Source organism: Pyrus communis, chromosome 15 (assembly GCF_041283825.1).
Source record: "Pyrus communis isolate YQ-2024b chromosome 15, ASM4128382v1, whole genome shotgun sequence".
Lineage (NCBI taxonomy): Eukaryota > Viridiplantae > Streptophyta > Magnoliopsida > Rosales > Rosaceae > Pyrus > Pyrus communis.
In genome coordinates, this window is record NC_142579.1 from 3,344,366 (window position 1) to 3,365,023 (window position 20,658).

At 35.6% G+C, this 20,658-nt stretch overlaps 3 protein-coding genes across 3 annotated transcripts; 1 reads left to right on the forward strand and 2 right to left on the reverse strand.

Moving 5' to 3' along the window:
* Positions 1–253: 253 nt before the first annotated feature.
* LOC137719971 (acidic endochitinase-like) lies at positions 254–1,306 on the reverse strand. The gene has a single exon (XM_068458956.2). It carries the CDS (start codon positions 1,271–1,273, stop codon positions 368–370), a length of 906 nt encoding a protein of 301 aa, XP_068315057.2. The 5' UTR covers positions 1,274–1,306; the 3' UTR covers positions 254–367.
* An 11,620-nt stretch (positions 1,307–12,926) lies between these two features.
* HSD5 (hydroxysteroid dehydrogenase 5) lies at positions 12,927–16,224 on the reverse strand. Its single transcript, XM_068468142.2, has 6 exons — positions 15,861–16,224; positions 15,246–15,438; positions 14,323–14,408; positions 14,061–14,192; positions 13,627–13,791; positions 12,927–13,435 (listed from the first exon to the last, which is right to left on the reverse strand). The coding sequence occupies exons 1-6, from the start codon at positions 16,041–16,043 to the stop codon at positions 13,115–13,117; spliced, it is 1,080 nt and encodes a 359-aa protein (XP_068324243.2). The 5' UTR covers positions 16,044–16,224; the 3' UTR covers positions 12,927–13,114.
* An 815-nt stretch (positions 16,225–17,039) lies between these two features.
* Positions 17,040–19,816, forward strand: PYRB (PYRIMIDINE B). Its single transcript, XM_088686856.1, has 6 exons — positions 17,040–17,352; positions 17,663–18,163; positions 18,276–18,415; positions 18,854–19,027; positions 19,170–19,406; positions 19,505–19,816. Exons 2-6 carry the CDS (start codon positions 17,689–17,691, stop codon positions 19,610–19,612), a joined length of 1,134 nt encoding a protein of 377 aa, XP_088542982.1. The 5' UTR covers positions 17,040–17,352; positions 17,663–17,688; the 3' UTR covers positions 19,613–19,816.
* Positions 19,817–20,658: the final 842 nt, after the last annotated feature.

A 20,658-nucleotide genomic window follows, 5' to 3' on the forward strand; every position in this document is an offset into this window, starting at 1 on the left:
AATAAAAAAAATAAAAAAAGCAGATTCCGAGCCTCTACATTTATACAATACATTGGATGATTGATTCCCCTCCCATAAGTTTGAGTTATCTTGAATGCATGTGTCAAAGGTGATCCCGGCAATTTTTCCATATACAGTTTTTCTTGCTAACTCTTGAATTTCTTATTCATAAAATTTGAATTACAAACTTGGGATTTCAACATACATAAGAATTTATTAGACATCATAAACTTAAAGGTTTGAACAGCGTATATATAAATATATATAAAGCATTCACTTTATTATCAAGGGAAACGATAAACTGATGAAAAAGCACGACTCATTTATTTTACTTACTTTTTAAGCCATTTTTTAGTTGGGGCTTAAATTACACGCTTCCTTGAATCTTTGAACTATAGCCACTCTGGTCATCATTGAACTTATCATACAACATGACACCTCCATACTTCGCAGATTTCTTAACAAAAGGCAAAACTTGGTTTATCAGATCATTTGAAGGCACATAGCCAGTGCCAGCAGCCGCCTGCGCAGCAGGGAGTCCCACAAAGAACCGATCAGCTCGTATTGAGGAGGTCCATTTGTTCCACGAGTTCTTGAAGGCATCTGGATTGCTAGAGGTGAATTCACACTGTCGATTGTTGTAGAATTGAACCCAAACATAGTCAAATAGGCCAGTGGTTAGTGCACCATTGAGTTTCTGGTCAGGAAACGGACATTGGGGTGCTGCACTTAAGTACACTTTTCTGCCTCTCTGGCTATACTCAGACAGCCTCCTAGCAAGTGCATCGTAGTGAATATCACCTCTCTCGATATCGAAATCCACGCCATCCAATACGGCGTCTCCTAGAGGCCTCGAGTTTGATTGCCCCCCTAAGAAGTTATTCCATATGTAGTCCGCTACACCTCTAGCATCATCTGCAGATGATAGCGTGTAACTCCCCCTGCTGCCACCAATCGAAAGCAGGACCTTAATGCCTTGGTTCTGGCAGTTTCTGATGTCGATGCTCATTTTTTGACAGCCGTTAGACGCCGGAACACAGTGGCCGGCTAAGTTGATTTGAGGGGTTTGGCCATTGCCAAACTGTGAGAGGAATGCTATGTTTACAATCCGGTACCTTCCTGTGTTACATGTTGCTGTTAGTGTGCCCTCCCCTCCATTTTGGCCCCAGTAAACCACAATGAGCCCGGCGCACGATCTTGAAACCAAAAATGGGAGAATCAGTAGGAGGGTAATGACAACTTTAGAGCAAGACTTGGTATACAGGGAAGCCATAGTAATGCTAAATTGCTAATGAGTTTGTTGGTACCAGTGGTTCCTTTGGTATCAGTTTATTAATATTTATAGGTGTATTCACAGACGTAATTTCACAAAACAAAATTTTGTTGTTTTTTGCTTAAGTCTCACCTACATGTGATTTTAACACCTCTAATTAAAAAAAATTAAAAAAAAAATTGAACCTCTTTAACTCTCCCCATTCATCTCTGCTTTAATTTTAAAAACAAAAATTAAAAACTTCCCATACACTTTGTGTGTGGGCATATACTAGTTTTTGAATTAAATTCTCTCCTCACCCCCCCTCCCCTTTTTTTTTTTCACCCTTCACAGCCTCTATATATCTTAAATTATTTTTTATGAAATTTTCTGTAATTTGTGTACAAAAAGCATGTAGGATTGTCAATGTATTATTTCTGATGAAATAAATAATAATTAGTTTGTTAAACGTTGTGGCATCGTGTTAGACATAGATATAAATTACTACTTGGATAAAAATAAAAAATAAAAGTTAACCCTTAGTAAATTTGACAGGATTTTGCACCGGAGTGCAACCAATCCTTTGAACTAAAATTTGCGACCAACAAAACAATCATATGCAGTTCAGAATTAACTGAATTTCTTTAGTAAATATCATGGTTCATAACATATTCTACATAAAGGTCTTGATAAAGTAAATGTGGCAGTATAGTTCTTACAAACAATTAAAACTAACAAATCATCTGCCAAGGATATTTGGTAGTAAAGTTCTTTATATGGCAACCCAATACTTGAAAACTTGTACAGATAATGGCCTATGGAAGCTCTTCTAGTGAAGTCGTCGCTGTCTCAGAAGACGTTGAAGATAAAAGTAAACAAGCACGCATAATTAAGTTTTGAAGAAGACAGCCAAATTAATAAGGAAGACTTTACAAAGAGATGCATGCCTATTGTTAATTTTTAGAAGGAAAAAATAAAATTACCATTGCTTCTTAATTGGTGGAATTCTTGAATAACAAATTAGTGGATAGTGAGAGATGCAATTCTTGAAGGATGAAGGCAACTCTCCTACAAATCTGTTGCCTCTTAATTTCAATGTTTCCATGTGATATAGTGAGCCTATTGTGGATGAAGGCAAGTCTCCTTAGCATTTCTCTACAACACTTGTTTACTTGTAGTTCATGCATAAAGTTGGATAAAATTTATGTGGTCATTTAATCAATCAGTGTGATATAGTGAGCCTATTGTGGATCAAGGCAAGTCTCCTTAGCATTTCTCTACAATACTTGTTGACTGGTAGTGCATGCCTAAAGTTGGATAAAATTTATGTGGTCATTTAATCAATCAGCTGTAGCAAATAAATAAATAGTTCATAATACTTCATCTCAGTTTACAACCCTCAAGTTTTTTGGTTTTCGACATTTGGTACATCGATTTTTTTTTTCTTTTTCATTCCAGAATGGTACTGGAAGTCATAATTCAGGGACACTTTCATACATCTGTTAAGGTTAATGTTAAATCAACTGTTGACCAGTGACATAGCGCCCACATAGACAATAATTGGGCATAACGTGTCAATATTGGCCCACATGAATATTTAAAAATTAAAAAAAAATTAAAAAATAAAACTTGAAAAAATCAATATGCGCCCTACGCTCAATAATTAATTTTGTTTTGAATGGAATTTTTTGGTCAGAAAGGTTTATTTTTCTTAACTACTATATTTTCCCTGGATCCCAAGACATTGGGGAGAGAAAGAGAAACCCATTGAAAAGCAAATTAATTACCATAGGATGTAAATGCAAGGGCCAAAATGAATTGGTCGGTCGGATCCGAGTCATTCCCCGAGGACCACGTTCAATCTGGGCCTACTGGGGTGCCACTTTCAAAGGCTTCCGGATTCGATCTGCCACCACTTTCTTCAATGCATATGCCATTTCATTTCGGACACGCTACAAAGAAAGGTAGGCCGATAAGTAATCATCATAGGCAATTCAACAGGTGATCAAAATAAAATCACATCTTTATACAGGAATTAAAGTTCCCACAATTCAAGTGGGAATGTATTGACTTCATGACTTAGTAATTTTAAGTCTTGGTCCTTGGAATTATTAGTTAAGAAAATACAAATATTTGTTGACCTGTAGTTCATGCATAAAGTTAGATAAAATCTATATACTCAGGATTTATTATTCGTTTTAAATGTTGTTTGCCTTAGCCCTTTGGCATGTGTGTGATTTACTTGTAGTGCATGCATAAAGTTGGACAAAATCTATAAAATCGTTTAGTTAATCAGTTGTGGTAAATAAATAGACAATTCATAATGTTTTTACTCATTTGTTTTTTATATAGTTGAATGACTTAATGATTTTATATTTTATTAATTTTTTAAAATAAGATCTTTACAAAGTATTTTATAATATGAACAGTTTTGATCATAAACATGAAATTTCTTGAATTGAAAACTAAGTATCTTGAGGAAGTTAATTTAATGAAAAAATGATGCTATTGTATATAATGACAAACATAGGCATGGTTGTGGGGGTCGTGGCAACGACAATAGTGGTGGTGGTAATGGCGGTGATGGTAGTGGCAAATGTGGGGGTTTGGTGGTTGTGACAATAATAGGGTGTGGTGGTTAGGATGTAGAGGTAGCAGCGGTGGCAGCAGTATTAGTGACGATTGTGGTGGTGGTAATGGTGGTGGTGATATAAGGTTAGTCATTGTAGTGGTAGGTGGTGGCGGTCTTTGTTCTCCGAGGGTGAAAATATACGTAGAATGATAAATAATGTCAGTTTTCCTTAATGAGTCTATTATAAGAATTAAAAATATTCATTAAACACTTAGCTCTGCTTTTTATGAAAGCAAGTCTTAAAATTTCTCATTTGTTTTTGTTATGGATAATGTTAGGAAGACCAAATTTTAACAAAAATGCTACTTTTACCACTTAGTTATATCATCTTTTGTACCATCTTTCTAATAGAGATGGAACCCATATGCGTTAGCGGGCCTTACTTCTATTAGAGAGATGGTACAACTAGGTGGTAAGTGTAACATTATTTAAATTTTAACCAAAAATTGCAAACCAAATGACATGTCACCGATCAGAAATAAACATTTTAATCAACACTTAACTAATGATTAACAATCATGTCATTTGTTTGGTAAATTTGGTTTAAAAATTTGGTTTCCCTAACATTATTCGTTTGTTATTGTGAGGTGATTTATGGTTTGTGTTAACCTAAAATGAGATCCATTTTTTCTCCGTAATTAGTATCAAATTCAATAGTGAATGACCATATATTTCTTGATTACCAAGTAACCAAAAGAACATTTGGTTCACAGATTACTCAATGCCTAAGCTGGAGCATAACAAAAGCATGCACATGGAAGTAGTTTACATCTTTAAATACAAACTTGCATCAGATTTATAGACTGAAAAATGCCTTTGCAAATTTAAAGAGAAAAAAAATGAGGAGGAAAAATATCTGCTACAAGGTATGGTGGACTTGTATTTGCACCATTAGTGTCACAGTCATATCGATTTTATATGATGGCGAATTTCTTTGAGTTCTTAGTCATCTTAACCAAATTTAGGTGTCTTTTGATTTCAAACATGGTACAAAAGAGAAATAGACTGACTTAACTATTTCAGCCGAATCAGGGTTCTACTCCTCCAGTTGGCTTGCAATTTCGTCCTTTGTGCACCTCATCGTCATGTTAGCATCCCGGTGTAAAAAAAATTCACATGTAGGATGATGATTAATAGTAAAATGCCAAAAGCACAATAATTCCCTCATCTTAAAAACAACTACAATCAAGATCAAGAGGCATAAACACAATTAATCAAGAGTGCATTGCCTTTGCCCCTGTTACATCTAGTTTTGAAAAGTCAATATGCCAAGTTTTTTTTTGTCCAACCGTGCAAGTGGGTCGGAGTGAGTTTGGTTTCATTTGGTTTCGTTTTTTTTTTTCTTTCGATTTTCGATCTTAACTTTACATGTGTATGCTCATGCAAACTTTCATAACACCTGTGCAGACAATATCAACCATTAGAAACAGATCTTGCAGCCACATAAATTTGAACTTTTTCCATTTATTTTCCACATGAACAAAATATCTTTCCTTTGCTCATTTCTCATGTTCCTTCATATTTTTTCTTTGGTAAACCGATAAATGTCACCAACAATCTATGACACGGTACATTTGGGTGGGGGATTTTCAAGCCATGATTGATAACCAAATTATAAAAAGAAAATACCACAAAATGAGAAAATTCTTCAATAGTACGTAGTCATGAATGATAAAAAATGAATAGACAAGATTGAAAATAGACTATTCAATATTTGTGGAAATCTTTGTACAATAAAATAACCAATCGTTCTTATTTTCCAATGCATTTTCTATTTCATCTCAAACACACTACAAACAAAGGTGGGCCTACAAGTAACTATGAGAGGCAATTCAACATGTGACCAAACCGACAGGAATTAAAGTTTCCCATTGACTTCATGACTTGGTAATTTAAAGTCTTGGTCCTTTGAAATTATTAGTTCATAAAATACAATATTTGTTGACTTGTAGTGCATGCATAAAGTTGGATAAAATCTATATGGTCTTTCAATCAACTATAACAAATAAATAGACAATTCATAATACCTAATCTCAATTTACTACCCTCAAATTTCTTGATTTTCAACATTTGGTACATCAAATTTTTTTCGTCCCGGAATGGTACCTAAAGTCATAATTCAGGGACACTTTCATACATCTGTTAAGATTAATGTTAAATCAGCCGTTAACTAGTGACATGGCGCCCACATGGACAATGACTGGGCACCACATGTCAATATAATCAATCAAATGTGGCAAATAAATAGACAGTTCATAATGCTTTTACTCATTTGTTTCATAGTTGAATGACTAAATGATTTCATATTTTATTAATTTTGTTAGATATGATCTTTACAAAGTATTTAAATGGTTTGATCATTAATACGAAATTTCGTGAATTAAAAACTAAGTATCATGATGAAGAATTCCCTCATCCACTGAGTCATGAACAAAATTAATTCATAATATTAAATATTCACTAACAAGTGAAAATGAATACAACTAGACTTTTAAAAGTTGCAATTTGAAGGCCATTGCTCTATTCTTTCTTTGGTAAAATCGATAAATGTCACTGACAAACTATGACACGGTATATTTGGGAGGGGGATTTTCAAGCCATGGGATTGAAAACCAAATTATAAAAAGAGAATACCACAAAATGAGAAAAAATTTCAATAGTATCTAGGGGTGGACATAGGTTGGTTTGGGTCAGTTTTGGGCCAAAATCGAAACCGACCAAACTAGGTCTAAAACCAATAAGGTCGGTTAACCAACAATGACGGGTTGATTTGGGTCAATTTTCGATTTGTGTGAAGATGAAAATACATAACAAATTCATTTCCCAAAAGTTATAGAACGTAGCACCAATATGAGTGATTGCTCAAAGAAAAACACAAATGATGCAACTTAAGGAGAGCACCAAAGAACAGCTACTACCTTCTCCAAATGGTGACCCTATTTTCCTTTCATAATTTCACTCATCTCTGCTTTTTAGGCACATAAAGGTTTCCTTTTCTTTTTGCTATTTTCTTTTTGAATGAAAGGAAAAAGGACTCTTAAACTATTTAGGTTTTATTTTCATGTGGTGTACCCACGGTAACTCGTAAATAACTAATTATTTATATTACTACATGTATTAATTATGGTTAGAAAAATAAAATAAGTATATGCGGGTCGGTTCGATTAACCGCACCTGAAGAATTTTGAAAACCGTTTGCCAAACCAATTAAGATCAGTGCAGTTTGATTTAACCACCGAAAATTAAAAAAAAAAAAAAAAAAAAAAACAAACAAACCAAACCAACCCATCGATGCGGTTCGGGCAGTTCTATTAGTTTTTTTTTTTTTTTTTTTTTTTTTAAATCCCAGCCCTAGTACGTAGTAAAGGCTTTGGGGAAGTCGAAATAGGAGAGCAGTCATCCTGGGATGGGGTTGCTACTTAGATGCTTTCAGCAGTTATTCACTCCGCACTTGGCCACCCAACGTTTATCGTGGGCATGATAACTGGTACACTAGAGGTGCGTCCTTCCCGGTCCTCTCCTACTAGGCAAAATAGTCCCATAACTTCAGGAAAAGGGGTGCCCCCAATTGCTCAAGATACCCTTTTTAGCTTCTAGAAGAAACTCTGTTATAGTCATTTATGTATATTCAATGTACTCTACGAATAGAGGAATACATAGAGTTGAACAATGAATGATACAGAATGAATGGACAAAATTGAAAATAGACTATTGAATACTTGTGGAATCTTTGTACAATAAAATAACCAATAGTTCTCCTTTTCCAATGCATTTTGCCATTTCATCTCAAACACGCTACAAATAAAAGGTGGGCCTACAAGTAACTATCAAAGGCAATTCAACAGGTGACCAAAACGTAGCCACATCTTTAATTATACAGGAATCAAAGTTTCCTATTGACTTCATGACTTAGTAATTTAAAGTCTTGGTCCTTGGAATTATTAGTTCATAAAATACAATATTTGTTCACTTGTAGTGCATGCATAAAGTTGGATAAAATGTATATGGTCTTTTAATCAATCAGTTGTAGCAAATAAATAGACAGTTCATAATACCTAATCTCAGTTTACCACCCTTAAGATTCTTGGTTTTCAACATTTGGTACATCAAATTTTTTTCATCACATAATGGTACCTAAAGTCATAATTTAGGGAAACTTTCATACATCTGTTAAGGTTAATGTTAAATTAGTCGTTGACCAGTAACGTGGCACCCACATGGACAATGAATGAGCGCCACATGTCAATATAGTCAATCAACTATGACAAATAAATAGATAGTTCGTAATGCTTTTACTCATTTGTTTTTATATAGTTGAATGACTAAATGATTTCATATTTTATTAAATTTGTTAGATATGATCTTTACAAAGTATTTGAACGGTTTCGATCATTAATACGAAATTTCTTGAATTAAAAACTAAATATCTTGAAGAAGAACTCCCCTCATTCATTGAGTCATGAACGAAGTTAATTCATAATATTAAATATTCACTTACAAGTGAAAAAGAATACCACTAAACTTTTAAAAGCTACAATCTGAAGGCCACTGTGCTATTTTTTCTTTGGTAAAATTGATAAATGTCACCGACAAACTATGACACGGTATATTTGGGTGAGAGATTTTTAAGCCATGCGACTGAAAACCAAATTTTAAAAAGAGAATACCCGAAATGAGAAAATTCTTCAATAGTACGTAGTAATGAATGATACGAAATAAATGGACAAGATTGAAAATAGACTATTCAATACTTGTGGAAATCTTTGTACAAAAAAATAACCAGTAGTTCTCCTTCTCCAATTTCATCTCAAACAAGCTACAATCAAAGGTGGGCCTACAAGTAACTATCTAAGGCAATTCAACAGGTGACCAAAACATAGCCATATCTTTAAGGGTTTTTTTTTTATCACAAATGGTTTTTGAGATTGATCAAACTCATCATTTTGGTCCCTCACTTTCAAAATCAATCAATGTTGTCCCTGACATTCACTACCGAACATCAATTTGGTCATTTCGTTAAGATTCTATCAACTATTCTATTAGTTCATATGCGGGACCCACAAATCCAATAAAATGGTGACACGTGGATTACACAAAATAAGGATTTTTATCGCAAATGGTCCCTGACATTGATCCAACTCCTCATTTTGGTCCCTGAACTTCAAAATCGATAAATTTGGTCCCTGACTTTCAGTATCACACGTCAATTTAATCCTTCCTTTCAAGTTTCGTCAATATTTTTTGTCCCACTAATTCAATCATATGGCGCCAAGTGAATTAATTGCAAGACTCTTTTTTTTTTTTTAAAGATTTAAAACTAAAGGTAAAATAAGAGACTGAAAACCAAAACTAAAAGGGGAAAAAAAAAAAAATCATCGTCGTCTTCATCTGGGTATGCTAAAAAATAAAAGGAAGGCACCATGACACCACTAAAGTACTTGGCCTCCTGAACTCACTCCTCCTTCTCTCTAGATGCTTATAATCCTATCAACTTTGAATTGAATTTGGATTTGATTTTATCGAATTTAGATTGAATTTTTCTTCCAATTGGGGTTGTGGGATGCAAAAATGTCAGCGCGGAATACTCGTCCATTGGTTCACTCTTAAAAAAAATAGTTTCTTACAATTAATCCACGTGGAGCCATATTGATGAAATTTTAACGAAATGACTAAATTGATATGCGATTGTGAAAGTCATGGACCAAATTCATCGATTTTTGAAACTCAGGGACCAAAATGAGGGGTTGGACCAATGTCAGGGACCATTGCAATAAAACTTTTATTTTGTGTAATCCACGTGTCACCATTTTATTGGATTTGTGGGTCCCACTTGCAAACTAACAAAATAGTTGACGGAATCTTAACGGAAGAACTAAATTGATGTGGGGTAGTGAATGTCAGGAACGACATTTATTGATTTTGAAAGTGAGGGACCAAAATGATGAGTTTGATTAATCTTAGGGACCATTTGTGATAAAAACCCTATCTTTAATTATATAGGAATGGGTTTTTATCACAAATGGTCCTTAAGATTGACCAAACTCATCATTTTGGACCCTCACTTTCAAAGTCAATCAATGTCGTCCCTGACATTCACTACCACACATCAATTATTTTGTTAGTTTGTATGTGGGATCCACAAATCCAATAAAATGGTGACACGTGGATTATACAAAAGAATGGTTTTTATTGCAAATGGTCCCCCAAACTCCTCATTTTGGTCCTTGAGTTTCAAAAATCAATAAATTTGGTCCCTGACTTTCACTATCGCACATCAATAGAGTCATTCCTTTAAAATTTCGTCAATATTTTTTGTTAGTGTGCTGATGTAGTCCCACTAGTCCAATCATATAGCGCCAAGTGGATTAACTATAAGAAACTAATTTTTTTTTTTTTTTTAGCTTTTGTTTTTAATTTCTTATAGTACTTTTAGTTTTAAATCTTTAAAAAAAAAAAAATTATAGTTAATCCATGTGGTGCCATATGATAGGACCAATAGGACCATATTATCACACTAACAAAAAATATTGACAAAATTTTAACGGAATGACTAAATTGATGTGCAGTAGTGAAAGTCAGGGACCAAATTTATTGATTTTTGAAACTTAGGGACCAAAATGAGAAGTTTGATTAATGTCAGGGACCATTTGTAATAAAAACCCTTCTTTTGTGTAATCCACGTGTCACCATTTTATTGGATTTATGGGTCCCACACGCAAACTAAAAGAAATAGTTGACGGAATCTAAACGTAAGGACCAAATTGATGTGCGGTGGTGAATGTTAGGGACGACATTGATTGATTTTAAAAGTGAGGGAGCAAAATGATGAGTTTGGTCAATCTTAGGGACCATTGGCGATAAAAACCCTATAGAAATTAAAGTTTCCACAATTCAAGTGGGAATGGATTGACTTTAGTAATTTAAAGTCTGGTACTTGGAATTATTAGTCCTGAACATACAATATTTGTTGACCTGTAGTGCATGCATAAAGTTGGATAAAATCTAATACTTAGTATCCGTTTTAAATGTTTTTTGCCTTAGCCCTTTGGCATGTGTGTGATTTACTTGTAGTGCATGCGTAAAGTTGGACAAAATCTGTAAGATCGTTTAATCAATTAGCTGTAGCAAATAAATAGACATTTTATAATACTTTTATTCATTTGTTTTTATATAGTTGAATGACAAAATAATTTCATATTTAATTAATCTTTTTGGATATGATCTTTACAGAGTATTTGAACGGTTTCAATCATTAATACAAAATTTCCTGAATAAAAAACTAAGTACCTTGAGGAACAACTCCCCTCATCCATTGAGTCATGAACGAAGCTAATTCAAAATGTTAAATATTTACTTAAAAGTAAAGAGGAATACGACTAGATTTTTTAATTAAATTTGCCGTCTAGAGGCCATTGTGCTAGAAAAAGGTAGAAATTTTTTTTTTTTTTAACCAAACACTTTTTTATTGTTTAACTTTAAATTGAAACATCTTTTTGTGAAAAAATCAATACCAAATGAGGCCTTAGTGTTACAAGTTTACACAAAGGGTGGAGAGAATAAATTTGTTATATTTACACCTTTTTCTTTCATACTTTTTGAATTCCTTGTCATATATACACCAAGGAGTGAATAGAATAAATTGGTTACAAACTCTTAATTCAGATTCGAACCTAAGACCTTTTTATTACAAATAAATAAAATCATTAATCCAGTATTGCACCAAACGCCATACTAATTTAGTCAGTACTATCCGATGGCTATTTATCATATCTGATTGAAATAGTCAGTACAGTCCGAGGTACCAAATGAGGCCTTAAGGAGTAATAATGGTTTGAACTTGAATAGGCTAAAAAAAAAAAATTAATACAACCTTGGCAAGAACGACATTCTACAGAATATATGACTCATGCTCCTTATGTAATAAAGAGAATGTGATCTAAAGATGTTAAATTCCTGGGACCTTAGAATTGCCAATTGGTCATTGACAATCCGGATAGATCTGCACATACTATGTCTTCTCCCTGGCAAGTGACTAGTCTCGAGCTATTGGTGTGAAAGAGACCAACGCAAGTATGTAAGTGCTCAATAAAGGGTGAGTTCACTGAATGCGATCAACCAGGAGTTCGCATACTTATGTTATATGTAAACTCACTAGTTGGGATATACAAAGTAATCATTTGACCTAAGACACCACAGTTGCCTTATGAGTATGTCTTTGATCATTTGACGATGTAACACAGAGCATGCCTCATCTTGGGCATGTTCCTAGTATTGTTAGGGTCGTTGATTTATTCGTAAAGACATGTAAGTGTACAACAATGGATCTCTAACCTTCAAACCGTTTAGGGAGAATAGTTTATGATGTGTTTAGAGTCTCTAGCCATAGCACCTGAATGTGATTTAGGAAGTAAGTTTCATATCACATTCAAAGTAATCATATAGGCAAGAGAATCATATTAAGTAGTAAACATGAATAAACAATCAACCAAATAATGTGATCAAGAGTATTGATATCGAGAATACCGTATTGCTTTTATTCTCAAACTGAATAGGCTATCCACTTCTTCTGCTTAGTTCGGATAGCTATGACATACTGCCCTACGTGTCACTCATATTTGTAGAAGTCCTAAGAATTAGCAATCATTGATCTTTGCTAATGAGAGAATACAAAGATAGGAATTTTTTTTTCTTTGGTGACATTTGAAAACGTAATTTTCAATGAATCATGAAGTGTTCCTCTTTAGAAACACGAGAAAAAAAGAAGAATCTATTGCGTCTTGTCGTTAAAATGTTCTTAGTTCAATTAACATTAGAATCAAACTCAATTTCCGCCGCCCTACCTTAGTAAGGTAATTAATGCGACTACTTTTACCACACAAAATCAAAATGTCGTGGGTCACTCAGTATGGTAATGGGACTGTACATTTCGATTACTGCATGTCGAGTGATCAACCAATGACTCTTTTCACACACTACATGACCTATCAATTTCACAACGTGAATAAGTAACGAAAATTGTCAAGAATATCTTTAGGCCACATGTTCACAGGGGGTCAGCTACGGAATTTATTAATATGGGAGCTTATTACATGAACAACACATATCGAATGCAATAACTTTGTTTAACAGTTCAAAATCTCCGTGACAGCTAAAAAAAACACAAGTTCAACAACCATAACTTCTTAGAACATGTTACTAAAATAGCTACTTCCCTAGAAATGCTATAAATTTCATTCCATTTTTATCTGACGCGGGGGACTCTGTTGGGAAACTGTGTTGGGACCAATAAGTCTCCTTGGAGGAGTGCCTTCCAACAAAGGCCTCCCATAGCCTTCTGAAATAGGCCTTCCGGTGCCCACAAGGGAAGTCCTCCTTCCACCGTGCGTTGGAAGAACGAGGCGGAATGTCCAATTCAGGACCTTAGGCGCAAACACCCTGTACAGCAGGAATATGTCATACCAACTTGGATACTTAACGTATGAATCTCCTCGACAAGCCCCAGCTACAATCAACCTTGCAAAATCCTCCACAGGCCCACCGGTCACATGTACCTACGACAATATAAATGTCCCACTGATTGGAATGAATAGATATATATATATATATATATATATATATATATAATTAAGCGATTAATTTGTCTGCTCCGGGTACGCAAAATCATTCCAACCAGCATTAGTGCAATGCCTCGTTGGGCCAACTTAATGAAAAGCAATACCATCGATCAATCAGTAGCTCTTACCTCCCTCTCTTCTTTCCACTGCATTTCAGCCCCCTCCTCTATCATGAACTTCCCTCTTGTCATTTCACTTCCAATCCACCCGTGAGTTGCAATTGTTATCCCTACCTCATGGTTTACTTCTAATCTCAAGGTCTCATAAAAGTTAACCAGAGCTGCCTTTGCCGCCTGGTAATTCAAACACAACAAAAGGATAGTAATAAATTGATGCTTGCTAGCTCTTTGATATAGTTAACTTCGACTACAAAAACTGGTCCTAAATAAGTTTTACAAGAAAGTTTGACAGGTCATGGAATGCATCCTAACCACTGGGTAATTCTAATTTGATGATGACGTATACGATTCTAGTTCCATGTATATTTCTCCTTCTAAAATGTTGACTATACTTGATCAATATTCCCATAATAATATGAAAGGATTAAGTAATATATACTCACAGCATATAAACTCATTCTCGGCAGAGGTAACCAGCTCTCAACTGATGCATTGACAATGATCTTTCCATTAGTTTGACGTAGGTAAGGAAGAGCAACATATGTTGGATAAACATTCCCCCAGAAATTTATATCCTGAGACCAATGATATTCAGAACCGCAATACCTCATTGATAGAGAATTTGCCTCATAAGAAATATAAGTTTGTATTAAAAATGTAGTGCAAACTTTTGGACTTCTGCTCATGCAACTTTGCAATCCTTACCAGCAATTGGGGAAAGACAGACGTGTCTGTAACTTCCTCGAAGTAGAATGTATGTCCTAGACTTACTGTATTTACAAGGTGATCCACTGCAAAATTAGAGACAAATCAAAATAACTACTTTAGTTTCAGAATTAACGTCATGGCAGCAGTGAAGGCACAAAATTCTTCTCATGGAGAGATTATGTAAGAAATAGTTACTAGGTTAGTATTAAACAAAAGAAGGGAAGTTACAGAACGGGACAGTGAAGGCTCGTGACAGCAAGCTCTTCTCCCTAACCTTTCCGTTATATTATTAATGCGCAAGCGCACCCCTTTAGAAAAAGGGGCGTAAGCACTTCACTCGCTAGGGGATGGGATTCATTCACTTGCATTCCTGCTAGCAAAATCATGCGGAGTGCAACTATAGAGCATTTTTCTTTTTCCGGTTTAGTAGGAAATCAACTTAAAACAAGCACCACTATCTATCATCAGCTTACAATAAATCATTTATTTTAGCCATATTCCAGCAACTGCTACTAATAAATACAACTCCTTCATATATATATGTGCTTAATTAACCCATGAGGTTTATCAATAGACGTCAGATGTCAAACAGTTGCACTCTCTAGACAAACAAATATATCTAAGAAATTAAAAGTCCACAACCAAATTAGGGTTGGAGTACTGGTATATCCTATAAAGCTTCACATCTGATTCTGTACTAGCTAAAGTTCGATCTTAATTCCTCGGCATGTGTCTGTAGCTTTCGTAGTTGTAGGTTACTGTGAAAAATGTTCAAATGTACATAAATACTCTACTTAATTGAATAAATCTGCAGTCCACTAGTCCGTCTCTGTCATGCTTAATTATGACCTTTCAAGTGTACAACTTTTGTTTTTAAAACTACGGCTTTCTAAATAATCAAATTTGTCCCTGGCGCATACCTCGGCCATAGAAGCTTATCGTTTCACTGATGAAACGCCTACATTCCTCTTCCTTGACAACGTCGGCGGCTACAATCATGACATGCTTTGCACCCATACGCCTTGCATTCTCACTGATCACTCGCAGTCTGTTCTGTCTTCGTGCCACTAGTACAAGATTTGCTCTTCTCTTCGCATATTCATATGCAATTTGCTGCAATCACAACCCTCATGCTACATCACACACACACACACACACACACACACACACACACACACACTACACACACACATATATAACCACTTTTATCAAACTATCAACGTATCGGTGATTATGTTCCTGTATTGTATCCTCTTACCTATCATATACTTACACAATCTGAATTGTGTTTTAGAAAATTAATATGTAATATACATGCATTGTTAAGTAATTAAACATTTGCTAAAGTTTCAGAGTAAACAAATTTATGTTTTGGGCAATTTTCCATCATTTTCATCTAACGGTTAGCGATATCAATATTAAATATCACTATCGATATTTCCATAAAAACCGATATTTAAAACCTTGCTTGAAACAAGATGAACTTCAAAATTAATGGATAAAATTATATTTGGAAATAGGGGACTTATAATTACCTCTCCTATGCCAGAAGAAGCTCCTGTAATTATAACAACCTTATCTTCGACTATTTCACTGTTGAACAAATTGTAAAGCCACTCACAACCGGTGACGAAGGTCAACGCTGGCCAAGCAAACGCCACCATCACTAAACTTGCCGGTGGCACCACCCAATTCAACACCGAGTTAAACAAATCCATCGGTTCGGTTCGCAAAAAGCGTTAACTAACCCTAATTAAACACACAACAGCTTTGCTTTTTTTGTTTTTGGGTAACTGATGATGGTCCGAAATGTGATCGATCAAATTCAGATGGGAATAGATAAGACCGAGAGAGAGGAGTTGATGAGTTTGAAATAATACAGTGGGCAGTGGTAGTGGCAGAGATGATCAACTTCAACTCACATTATCATTACATGCAAGGAGGGCACGTCACGTGTTGATGGCAAGCTCTTGTGGTGACGAATGGAAGGGTTTTTGGATTTCCTGCATGAGTTAGCGTGCTGCTCCAACTTGCCATTTGCTCAGATGTAGCACCATGGTCAGGACACCTGTTCTCTTCACTTGGTTATCTTTCCTTCTTAAAGATTAAAATAAATAAAATAGACTGCCCTAGGGCTACCATTAAAAAGGTTTTTAACTAATATATTATTGTACTTGGTATGGCAGACAGTGTGCCGACACACTAAAAAATTCTCTCTTAGCGACTTTCATTTATTTGAATTCTTCAAGAAGGATTACATGAAGTAAGACAATTAATGAGGAGGTTGGAATCCAATTCGATGGTACAATTTGCAACATGCATAAACAGTTTAAATCACGTATGGTTATTGGGCTTCATATAGGAACAACCTACTCTGATATCATATAAAAATATAATTATTTGAATTACTCGTGTATAATGTTTACAATATAGAGGGTTTGAGAAAATTCATATGTGATAGGAATCTACATTAAAATTGATATTATGTTCTGTTGACTACGGAGAACATTAGGAAGATGCAAGAAAAAATAAGACGGGAGCGAATTTTTAGGATAAATTGATGTTCTACTATAAAACTAATTAATAATATAATAAGTAAACTATCTTACTTATAAGTCATGCAAGTAAAACATGAGAAATGTTAACCAAAATTTTAAAATATCAGAGAATTTTGTGAAAAGATGATAAATTGGAGGTGTGGTTTCATAGATGACAAGATTTTGCGTCTTTATTTTAGTAGTTTTTTATTTCTTCACAAGAAAAGGGCGCACAAAAACATACCACAAGCGCAAGACGAGGAGACCGAAATCGAAGCCCAGCGATTCAATTAAAGTAAGAAAGCCCAAAACGCACCACTCTTCCTCCAACTCCCTCTCCCCCTCTCTCCTTATTTAGCCTCTGCAGCAGCGCCGCCGCCACCACCAGCTCAGACCAGAGGTCGACGCCAGCTCCACCAACCTCCTCCCCAGAATCCACCCACTGTCCCCTCTCATTTCATCTTCCGTTTAACCGGCCTCCTCGGATAAGGTACCAAACTCTCATCCGTTGTTCATTGTAATAACCATATGATGAACATTTTCTTGAGTATTTAGATTGTGCTTTTTCCTATTTAAATTTCTTCGCGCATTAAATTTTGGGCTTCTTGGGTTTTTGTTTATTCTATTAATTTAGGGTCCGGCTTTAATGGTACGCAGCATTCAGAGTTAGGGGTTAGATTTGATCTTCAAAATTATATTTATTTTTCGTAACATTGAGTACTACGTAACACTGAAAAAATTGAGTACTTTATGATTGGAAGTTAATTTTCCAGTTTCTTCTTGTTTATATATTTGTACAGAGGCTTGAAATTTTGTAGATATTGAGATGGCTGCTTCATCGTCGCTATTTTCATCGTCTTCGTTCCAAGGGGTCACGTCGTTTCAGAGCACAAAGTTATGCGCTAGTTCTTCAAACTTTGTCTACAGACAACCAATGCACCTGAAGAGATCGTCACAAAATAACGGGACGGTTTCCTGCCGGGCATTGGAATTTGACAAATCATCTTCCTCCTATTCGGTGGGGAAGGAATTTCAAGTTACTGATGTGATTGAGGCTCAGCAATTCGACAGAGATCTTCTCGGAGCGATATTTGATGTTGCACGAGAGATGGAGAAGATTGAGAAGAAGTCACCAGGAAGTCAAATTCTGAAAGGTTATCTTATGGCTACTCTCTTCTACGAGCCGTCCACGAGGACTAGGCTTTCCTTTGAGTCTGCAATGAGGCGGTTAGGGGGCGAGGTCTTGACAACTGAAAATGCAAGAGAGTTCTCTTCGGCAGCTAAAGGAGAAACCCTCGAAGGTTTGCATATCTCCTTCCATTTCCATTCACGTACTGGAGATGGTTTTTACTTGCTACAATTTGGTCGTGAATCGTGATCTAATGGGGGATTGATTGATTGATTGACTTACAGATACTATAAGAACTGTTGAGGGTTACTCGGATATAATTGTGATGCGGCACTTCGAGAGCGGTGCAGCCAAAAGAGCTGCTGCAACTGCTGGCATTCCTGTCATCAATGCAGGAGATGGTCCTGGACAACACCCAACTCAGGTATCGCACAAGTTTTTAATACAGAAGAGGGAATTGTACCATCGAAAAGATAGATAAGGGATTGTTAAAACTTAAAACACCAAAGTTCTAATCCTCAGATGGATTCTTGTGGGCCAGCCTCAGGAGGGATATTCGTTTATAATTGACTTGCTCAGATGTCTGTTCCATTTGTACATTATCCCGTACTAGAGAACTTTGTGCCGTTGTTTTAGTCTTCCCAATTGAAAACTGTGAATTTAAAAAATAAAAGTACAGAACTACGGTTTTATAACGTAAATGCTGAGGTTTTGTAATGTCAATTACAGATGTGGCTGGTAGCATAATGATCATATCTCATGTTTATGGCGCTTGCATTGGTCTTATTATTTTCCGATTTATGTTTGGCTGCTAGAAGCTCTACAATCTGTTGTGTTAAAAGTTCTGTTTTTTCTTCCACAGGCTCTTTTAGATGTCTATACTATTGAAAGAGAGATAGGAAAACTGGATGGTATTAAAGTTGCACTTGTTGGAGATCTTGCTAACGGAAGGACAGTGCGCTCACTTGCATACTTGCTCGCCAGGTATAACGATGTGAAGATCTACTTTGTCTCTCCTGATGTGGTAAAGATGAAGGTAAAAGTCCAAAATCGTACTTGCATTATTTTGCGCATTTTCCTTTTTTTGATTTATATAAACCTTAGTAATTCAGGAAGTGTGGGGACTACGAGGAATCTAAGATATTGGAGTCTCATCTTTTTTATATTTCCTGTTCCAGAATGATATAAAAGATTATTTGACATCAAGGAACATTCAGTGGGAAGAAAGTGCGGACTTAATGGAAGTTGCTTCTAAGTGTGATGTTGTGTATCAAACTCGCATTCAGCGTGAACGATTTGGAGAGAGAATTGACCTCTATGAAGAAGCTCGAGGCAAGTACATTGTGGATAGTCGTGTGTTAGAGGTGATGCAGAAGCACGCTGTGGTCATGCACCCTCTGCCTAGACTTGACGAGGTACTCACGTGATAATGAAATGGTTTCAAACCCTTTAGCAGACCTCCTTTTATCAATTTCAGTATTCTTAATTTCCATTTTCTCTGAATGTCGTGCAGATTACCGTGGATGTTGATGGGGATACACGAGCTGCCTATTTCAGACAAGCAAAGAACGGCCTATATATAAGGATGGCTCTCTTGAAACTCCTACTTGTAGGGTGGTGAGGGATGCCGTTTTGTTTTCAATTTTTAAGTTTTGATTCAGCTCAGAAGAAAAATTCAAGTTTTGGCACTTGCTTTTCTTCCTTGATTATTTCGAACAAGATTTTGTTACGAAAACCGGCGGAGTTCAAACTCGATAAACAAGCGGGTAAGCTGGTTTCTCTTGACTAGTTCTTTGAAATTTCATTTTTGTTTTCCCTTGGGTCATCATAGTAAGCATGGAAGAACAGATTCTATGAGTGTAAAACGTCTTCGGCTGAATTACCCCTTTTGTGTACATACGTGAAAATGCAACACTAACACATAAAATGCATAGATGATTGTAATCAAACCGTATACGATCAACATAAAACGGAAGTCAGTGCAAACAATTACATCTATGCTCTGCCTTTTCCTTAAAAGCTGAAGAGATTTCCAGCAACTGATCCTCCGAACTCGGGAGCTGGATGTTGAAGGAAATCAGCAGATCGAGAAACAATCTTGAAGCTATGTTCCGGCCAAACATCGTTCCAAACATGTGCTTCTCCACTCTAGCCCGTGATTGTAATGAATTTAAATAGTACATCGTTCGTCCGTTAAATAGTTGTCACATAGTGTCACCGGTTGCATAGAAAATTGCTCCATTTTTCTGGGTTTGCTGTTGGATCTAATATATACGTTCAATTTGCAGCACCAAAACGTGGTTTTGCAATTCATAATAAAATATGTTTATGAAGTGTTAATTGGGCTCGAAATCATCATAGGACACTTGCCTTTTTCCCATGGAGGATCGTTGAATTCAAAGTATGTGAACCGTCATTTGTTCATTATTTGTAAATTCAATTGGTTAGGTGAATTCACGCACTGCACACGAGATTTTGAATTTGTTTTTCGTTTCCTTTTTATCTTTTGTATCAAAAAATAAAAAATCGCGGTTTACCATATTTTCCTTTCTTAGATTGTAGCTCAATTAGATTTTGTATTCACACCTTGTACGTGAGGTCTCAAATCCAATTTATGTTTTTTTCAATATCATAAAGTATAATAATGCAACGTGACTCCTTTTTTGG

Coding starts and splice junctions, on each gene's coding strand:
- HSD5 (XM_068468142.2), bottom strand. CDS start 16,043: ATGGATTTGTTTAACTCGGTGTTGAATTGGGTGGTGCCACCGGCAAGT. Junction 14,193..14,322: donor CTGTCTTTCCCCAATTGCTG/GTAAGGATTGCA, acceptor CATTGGTCTCAG/GATATAAATTTCTGGGGGAA. Junction 13,792..14,060: donor CGAGAATGAGTTTATATGCT/GTGAGTATATAT, acceptor TTGAATTACCAG/GCGGCAAAGGCAGCTCTGGT.
- LOC137719971 (XM_068458956.2), bottom strand. CDS start 1,273: ATGGCTTCCCTGTATACCAAGTCTTGCTCTAAAGTTGTCATTACCCTC.
- PYRB (XM_088686856.1), top strand. CDS start 17,689: ATGGCTGCTTCATCGTCGCTATTTTCATCGTCTTCGTTCCAAGGGGTC. Junction 18,164..18,275: donor TAAAGGAGAAACCCTCGAAG/GTTTGCATATCT, acceptor ATTGACTTACAG/ATACTATAAGAACTGTTGAG. Junction 19,407..19,504: donor CTCTGCCTAGACTTGACGAG/GTACTCACGTGA, acceptor AATGTCGTGCAG/ATTACCGTGGATGTTGATGG.